We start from the raw sequence: 8,558 nt of genomic DNA, 5'->3' as shown, positions 1-8,558 counted from the left end.
TGTGTTTTCATCCAAGTTCTGTTTTGGCCTACGAGCTGGGCATTTAAGAACAACCACTGCTGCACTTTTTGATGTTGGAGGGAAGATATTATGTAAAAAGGTGTTATTGTTGAGGATCCACTTGTGACCACGGTTCTTCCTTGCCAATGAAGCTTGCTTGTGTTTTCCATATCTGTTTTTACTTTTTATATTTCCCTGTACTGCATTACATACTTTTTACTGAATTGTATCACTCAAGTGCCAGCAATTGTGGGATGATACCATTTTTATATCATTAATTTAAATTTTAAAGAAGAACTAACACAATGTAAAAATACTATCATGAGTTTTGGACTATGTAACATCTTAAATTTAAGTAGTAACCAAGAAGTACAATATTTCCATAGAAAAGAAGTGTAAAGTAGCATGGAAATACTCTTGTGAAGTACCTTAAAGTGTTCCTCAGAAATGAGAATCTGGGACTTTAAGGAACGTTTAAACTGCTGAATTATGTAATTGATCAAAAAATAGTTGCACATTAATTTTATGTCACTAAAATATATCTGTTTTACTGTAGATTCAATCCCTGCAGCAGGCACCTAGCCCAACTACATGTATTCATGAAAAATTTAAGGACAATGTGGTCATCATACTGCCAATGATAATCACCTTCATCATCATCGTCATAATTACCCACTCTTGACCTGCCGCCCGGCCGCACCCTGTGAGCACACCATGGCCCATAACGTTTACACGGGAGAACCCGCGGGCATTAGGACCTCCAGGATCTGCTCTGTGAGGATGCCCTTGTTTTTGTCCGTTACGTTCATGCATGTAATCATTGATTGTGCCTATTGTGACAAGCCGATTTACCATCTGTAGGGTCCCATGGGGCTGATATACTTCTGTCACTGCAGTCTCCCCACAGACTTTAAGGAATTCCCCTTTAATTTCCGGCCGCAAAAGTTTAATCTCCAACACAAACAGATTTCAAATTTAAAAGGCTGCACATTGGAAGCCCGTGCCTGCTCGTGTCATCTCATAGCCTGGATACAACGTTTTCACTCATATCAACGTCCCCAGGAAGATTATTGAGTCACTCTTGAAGTCTTATCGAATTGTAAAATAGGTTTATATCATTTGGAAGAGAAATGTTACTATTATATATAGGACTTCCTGGAGCCTCGAATTAATCATAGGTGACCATGAAAAAAAGCCAACTATATTATCCATACACATGATATGAAAACGTACATCCATTTCCTCGATATATTAGTTTCCACTGAAATGTAGGCTATAAATGCATAGGCTAATGAAAAATCGGCAGTTTGAGTTAATTTTTTCAGGTTGACGATTGAGGAGGTTTATAAAGGATACAGAATAATTTAAAATGTTTTTAATTGCTACTGTTAGGCTATGTTATCTTTCTCTCTCTCTCTCTCTCTCTCTCTCTCTCTCTCTCTCTCTCTCTCTCTCTCTCTCTCTCTCAAGTGCTCTCCAGACAAGTTTGCCGCCTCCTGCATCAGATACCCGGCCCCCCGGCCCTCCCTACGCGCCTCCCTGGCCCTTTTTTCCCACTTCTGAGAGGAGCAGGACGCGGCCACAGCGGCGGGAAGCAAATTATCTGCAAGCACTTCCCTGAGAGAGAAAAAAAAGTTCACACACACATACGCAGATGCCACCACAAGTTGCGACCCATACCGTTTTAGACATGATCGAGGGAGCTTACTGGGAATAACCTGAAGAGAGGATGTAGTGGAGCAACATGGATATTTAACGTTTATTATTACCATTTTGCTTTAACACGTTTTGTTTTTCCTGTAAAATTTGCGCTCGGGCTGGATATTTAAAGATAACTTATTTGGCCTATCCTACTGTCTATAGATATAGCCACAACGGGATTCAGGCCTGAATTGAGACGCACGGGGTGCACCTGTGTGCCACTGGAGGACGATCACAGGACAGTGTTAGACAGGAAACTCCCTCGAACATCATGTTATCTCTTCAATAGCCATCTTATAACAGGACCAAATTTACTTCTTGGACTATAGACTGACATGTATGCATGCTGTTGGAAGTGGTGAAGGAGCGCACCACGAGCGCACTGTGACACCCCATAACAGAGAAAAATAAAATATCAACATCACTGCTTCTGCACTTGGTGTGGGAAGTGTGGGTGTTGTGGGCACTATTAACAGGCAGTGCAATAATAACAGCTGTCAAACTCATGGTACCCACAGCCCCCCGGCTAAGGGAGCTCTGCTAAAGTCTCTACTGCGCATGTCAGAGCGCTGGACAGCTCCAGAGAGGGAAATTTAAAAACGGTTTTGGGAGAATCAAGTGCAACACAGTGAAATACAGTACAGGAGCTCGCGACCAACTCTCATATTCTTCAGTATCTTCCACAGCAGGTGATTTGTATTTATTATTTATCTCTTGCAGCATTATGGTTTTTGTCCGATTGTTGGTTTGAGTGAGAGTATTGACATTTTAATGTTTTTAAAAAAAATAAGATTTTAGCCATTTTCTGTAGGCATGCTAGATGATGAGCCATTTAAACCTCGGCTGAGTTAATGTGAACGAACTTGTTATGTAAACATTTAAACAGAATGCTTATTGAATAAATGCTCTATCATTCTATTGAATATGTATTTATTTTTAATCCAATTCAATTAGTGAGAGGAGAGTTATGGGGAACAAAAAGCCTTCATATAGCAAAATGGACTTCAGCTACAACAAAGGCATATTGAAATGTTGGCATACTATTTAATTAACTACTATTAATTATTTTCTGATCGTGTTTATTCTTTTGTGAATTATTTAATTAAACCTTAAATCTGAGTTTTAAATGTTTTATATTTGTGGAGCTATATTGGGGTTGTATTTTCAGAAGTAGGCCTAGATGATGTGTCTTAATTTTAATTATTTAATGGCATAGGAACCACATAACCTAGGAAATGATAGAAGGTGGAATTACATCCATGATGTCAGGAATTATTGAGAATGCTGGGCATCATCCATCTCCACAGGACTACAGGTAAGACTACTTATCTTTTTTTAAGACTTCTGATTTTAATGTATATACATGTGTGCACATGTTTAATTAGGACAAATACAGATTATTCTAGCACTAAACAACATGTTTATCTTTTGTTGCAGTCAAAAGCACTCAGGATCAAATCTGAGATGCCTCAATAGATAAAAGGCATATTTTCTAAAAAAGGAATCCTTTTAAGATGTTTAAAAAATGGTCATAGAACAAACTGTCTAACCCCGCTATGATTCATCTAAAGGTAGATAGACAGCTCTTTTTGTGCGTGGGGGGTTTCATGAAAAAGGAGAGAGAGAGAGAAAATCCTTAAGAATAAATAATTTTCTGTCTGAATGGATCTGTCAGAAACCATCAGCTCTGTTTACACTCCCGCTGTCGGCACACGGAGCGCCTGAGCCTCTTGGCCTGCCGGCTCAGGGGGAGACGGGGTGCTCTGGGTCACCAGTTTGCACAAGTGGCTACCAATTAGAAAAGAAGGGAGGAAGGGAGGGAGGGAAGGGAAGGAATGAGGTGCAATATTCGGTGTTGTTGAACCGCTGGGAAGGCTTGGATGAGATATGGAGACACCAGTGCAACATGTTTTGCATCAGTGAACAATTGCTGTGCTGATGGTTGAGAGAGAGAGAGAGAGAGAGAGAGAGAGAGAGAGAGAGAGAGAGAGAGAGAGAGAGAGAGAGAGAGAGGAGGGGGGAATACCCCCCAACCTGTCATCTATTCTTTCAATCAGTATGTATTGGGCATTTTTAAAATGGATAACTGAGTATATTTTTCATATCAAAAGTGTAAAAGACTATGGTAGATATTTTGCATAGTTTCTGTTGCTCTTTTTATGCAAAACAAAAAGGGAAAAATAAGTTTCTATAACCTCTGTGGACCTTTATAGTACTTTCCGTCATTAGATCTACTTGAACATTTATTCTTAATTTTGTCAGAAGTGAAAGAAAACTAACAGCAACAAGACAGACAAAATGTAAAATGATGAGCTGTTACACTAAACTTCAAAGCTCCATCTGAGAGATATGCTGATAACCTTCCAGGGTGGTAAAGTTCATGATTCCACCTGTTCCAAGAGGATGATCACTCAAAATGAATTGCTGGCGCATGCAAGGTGTTGTAGGACGTGTGCTGCTGATTCCTGGCTGAAATGATGTCACCTATTCAGACGGCAGACACAAAGCCCTGACCCCTCACTACATTTGCAACCCCCCCCCCCCCCCCCCCCCTGTGGCCCGAGGCTCCGTTGATTTCCCCGTTTAGGGAGGACCGGGAGGGGGGTGAAGGTGGAGGGTTTGGGGCTGCAGTGAGGATAGAGACTGGAAAGGGACAGGGAAGCAGATGGCATCCTATTTGTCCCTCTTCTGTGAGGGCTGTCATTCCAACAGATTAATGCAAGGGCCAGGCTAAAGAAAAGAAATGACAGAGACAATCAATGAAGGGTCTGGGGAAGACAATAGAGCCACGTGCCACTGGGCAGATTTGTCGTTTGGGACACAATAGGCGATCATTTTTCAATAGACAAGGCCAACTGCTGCAGGCGACATGTGCTGCTGTCCCATGTTTCAAACGATCTCGTCCGTTGTTTACTTATGATTCAGCCAATGGTTAAGGAGAGACCGTGATCACCTGACACAGGGTTGATTTTTTTATTAGGAGATTTGGTGTGTGTGTGTGTGTGCGTGTGTAAGGAGGTGGGAGGGGGTTGTACTACTCTGTCCACAGACCCACAAAGTAACTGAATAGTGTGTGTTGTCATAGCGACCCCAATTACCAAACCCTTGCACAGTAAGTGTGTGTATGCAGAGAAAACTGGAGAGGATTCAAGAGGATTCCTCTCTCTTCTATCTCTCTCTTCAAGACTCGCCACAAGATGTAATGACTGAAAGCTGATTGGTGCTGGCAGTGCACTGGTTAAACAGAAATCCTTTATTATAATAAGGACTTATAGTCATCCATTTATAAAATTGTGGTTTGAAAAATGAATAGTCTTATGTGAAATGTCTAATACAATTTTTTTTTTCAAATGCTTTGACATTTTTTATTTGAAAATTGTATTTATAATGAGCTAAAAAGCGGAAGAGAGTAAACATAGATCAGAGTAGCACTATTAAATAAAACACCATCTCAACAGATGATTTACTCTGAATGGAAAGCTTGTTTAACTACCTCATTGTTGATTAAAACTGTCCCTGCTTAATAACCCTTGTAGTTAATCTCCTTATAGTAAATCCTGGATGGCTACATGGCACGGATAATACAGCTTTCATCTCTTGTTTCGCCACATTCAGTCTCATTACAGTGTTTTTTTTTACAACTTTGAAAATGCTCAATCAAGTGTTTAGATTTAAATTCCACTTGCGGTTGATGTGTGTCTGAGCCGACAGCCGTGTTAACCCCCCTCGCCTAAAAACTAAACCCCTCCACCCCTCCTCCTCTCTTTCTCTCTGTAAGGCTCCTGACCACGGACCCCTCCCAGCTGAGGGAGGAGGACCTCCCTGGGGACCTGCAGTCTCTGTCATGGCTCACCTCTGTGGATGTGCCCCGACTACAGCAGATGGCTGATAGCCGAGGCCACAGTAACGGACCCTCCCAGGGCAGCTTGCTGGAGCAACAGACAGGTGAGCTGACAGGGAGGGGACAGTGCAACATTCAAAAACTGCTTCATCTCTCTGATTGGATGAATCCAGACTGCTGGATTCTCATATGAGACGTGGACACAGCGTTATACAACTATCCTAAAAGATAAAGAACAATGATTGCTTTTCTGCTGTTGGAAATTGCTGAGGTGAACCTCAGGGATTAATCCATTTGGATAGTGTTGGTGAAACTTTCTGAGGTTTGACCTATGAGCTTTTGCTTAATATGGCGATTAACAGATTAAAGTGCAAACATTACTTAGAAAACCTACAGGTACAAATGGCTTAGGCTTCCAAGCATAACACTATGTTGGGCTTCACAAAATACCATTAAGTTATGTTGTAAACCACATCTTCAGAATAATTTTATTCAAAAAAGAAAGATCTGATTAAGTCTTCATGCAGACTTTTCCTCAATCTAACAACACTCTGTCCGTTCCTTCTCACAGCTCAGCTGAGCAACATGACGATGTCGGTGGGTCAAGGCTCCATGCTTCACCTGCAGAGTAACATGCAGCACAGCCCCATAGGAATCAGCATCATCAACACACACAGTGGAAGCGTGAGTTTTGACTGCACATGCAATAAATCAAATCTGCAACCTTGCTTTGTTTTTGATGCTAATACAGTGGATTGTCAAATATCTGTTTCACAGATGTCTCCATTCTCAATGAATGGGATGCCCTCTCCGGGATACCAGTGCCCTACCTCAGTCTACCAGCCCACGGCCCAGCAGGTGTACTCTCTTACCCAAACTGGACAACAGGTACCAAACTCTAAGCTAATCAAGAATTTTAGGTCATGACCTTTCAGTTGATGTGTTTAATATGTAGTCTGTTTCTTTATTTGTGTATATCAAACCTCCATAGAATTGTGTTTATTCCTAGGACTGTAGTCTTATTGTTGCTTACTTATTGGCTTTCTTGTACTTCTTGCGTAAATTGAGATGAATGGCTAATGAATTGTACTTCATAGTTCTCTCCTTGCTCTTGCAGTGTTCAACCGGTGGGCTTTATAGCAATGTATCTTTCAACAACCAAAGTATATTCACACAACCTCGCCTAGCTCCACAAGACCAGGAGCTGCAGCCCAAGTCTTTCCCCAAGCCAATCTATTCCTACAGGTAATACTATACAACAAATCTTCTCAATTTCTACAGTCTAGTGTATTTCACTTTCTGTGATTTAACTACATGGAATAATGTTTTGTTTCTGGGTATTTTATTCAGCTGCTTGATTGCCATGGCTCTGAAGAACAGTAAAACTGGCAGCCTCCCAGTCAGTGAGATCTATAGCTTTATGAAGGAACATTTTCCTTATTTCAAGGTAAGAAACCCTATTCATTTGATAGGGAATGACTAAAAGAGAAGGTGCATGAAGATCATGCATGTGACAAATAAAAACACGTACTTCTGTCCCTGTAGACTGCACCTGACGGATGGAAGAACTCGGTCAGACACAACCTGTCCTTAAACAAATGCTTCGAGAAGGTGGAGAACAAGACGAGCAGCTCCTCCCGTAAGGGCTGCCTGTGGGCACTGAACCCTGCCAAAATTGACAAAATGGAGGAAGAGATGCAGAAGTGGAAACGCAAAGACCTTCCGGCCATCCGTCGCAGCATGGCTAACCCTGGTCAGAATTGTGTTTCGTTAAACGTTAAAAAATAATAATAATGTGTCTGCCAGACAATGAGTTTTCAAAAGATGAAAATGCAAATAGTCTGATAATCTGTTATCCCCCCCCTCCTCCCTGCCCCCCACAGATGAGCTGGACAAACTTATCACAGACCGCCCTGAGAACTGCAGACGTAAGGCCTTAGAGCCCGGCATGACCCGGCTGCCCAACTGTCAGAGCGGCCTGGCCCAGATGCAGCCTCAGCCCATAGTCACGCTGTCTCTGCCCTGTCTGCCCATGCACCAGCACCACCAGCTCCAGGCCCAGCTCCAGGCTCAGGCCCGCCTTGGCCCCATGTCCCCCGCCCCAGCCCAGACGCCTCCCCTCCACACAGTCCCTGACCTATCCCACAGTCCCCTCCACCAGCAGCACGGCAAGCCCACAGACGATTTCTACAGTGTGCACGGCGACACACACACAGAGGTGGATGCACTGGACCCTAGCATCATGGACTTTGCCCTTCAAGGTAAATACCATATTTTTTCATTAATGTTTTTTCAACATCAAACACTAAATCCAAGGAACTTTCATTTTTTGTCAATTCTTGCACCCCTTTTTGTAAAAGGGGTAATGTTTTTTACTACGCCTGCTGTTGTTCCTGGGTGAGCGTAGCCAAGACAAAGCACTCAGAAAAACTATATAAAAATAGCATTCTTTGCACTGATGGTCTCGTTTGCTGTTACATGTCATTTATGATGATCAGAGGAAACATTTTACAGAAATATTTAGAAGTTCCTTGTTGCACCTTTAAAATGTATCCCTAGTGTGAATACAGACTCCCAAAGTATGAGAAAAAGCAACCTTCTCTCTTTTTTCTCCACCTCCACATTTAATTGAAGTGTGACATCAGTACACTAACCTTTCTCTATCTATCTGATAAGGTAATCTGTGGGAGGAAATGAAGGACGACAGCTTTAACCTGGATGCCTTGGGTACCTTCACTAACTCACCCCTCCGACTATCAGACTGTGACTTGGGAACAGGCAACCTCCATACCATCTCCACTGGAGCCAACCTGCAGATGACAGATGTGCAAGTGACGGGCCTGTACGCCTCCTACACCTCCCAGGATTCCCTGTCTTCCCAGTACATGGGTGGACCAGCCAACAGCAAGCCCATCGCCCTGTTATAAAGCAGCTGAACTGTCTGTAACCTGATTGATTCCACCCTCTTTGGATATCTTTGGACGCCAACTAAAGAAGTCTGAGGTCAAAGTCTGAC

General features: G+C 42.4%; 1 protein-coding gene across 1 annotated transcript; it reads left to right on the top strand.

Annotated features, from left to right (window-relative positions):
• Positions 1–2,936: 2,936 nt before the first annotated feature.
• foxn4 (forkhead box N4) lies at positions 2,937–8,469 on the top strand (the record flags this gene model as incomplete). Its single annotated transcript, XM_080051127.1, has 9 exons — positions 2,937–3,016; positions 5,480–5,646; positions 6,114–6,226; positions 6,320–6,430; positions 6,660–6,787; positions 6,893–6,989; positions 7,088–7,295; positions 7,426–7,803; positions 8,219–8,469. The coding sequence occupies 9 exons, from the start codon at positions 2,937–2,939 to the stop codon at positions 8,467–8,469; spliced, it is 1,533 nt and encodes a 510-aa protein (XP_079907253.1).
• Between the last annotated feature and the right edge of the window lie 89 nt (positions 8,470–8,558).

This window comes from Ammodytes marinus (genome assembly GCF_949987685.1).
Source record: "Ammodytes marinus genome assembly, chromosome: 2".
Classification (NCBI taxonomy): Eukaryota; Metazoa; Chordata; class Actinopteri; order Uranoscopiformes; family Ammodytidae; genus Ammodytes; species Ammodytes marinus.
The sequence above is the reverse complement of the archived record's forward strand: the minus strand, read 5'-3'. Positions and strand labels throughout refer to the sequence as shown.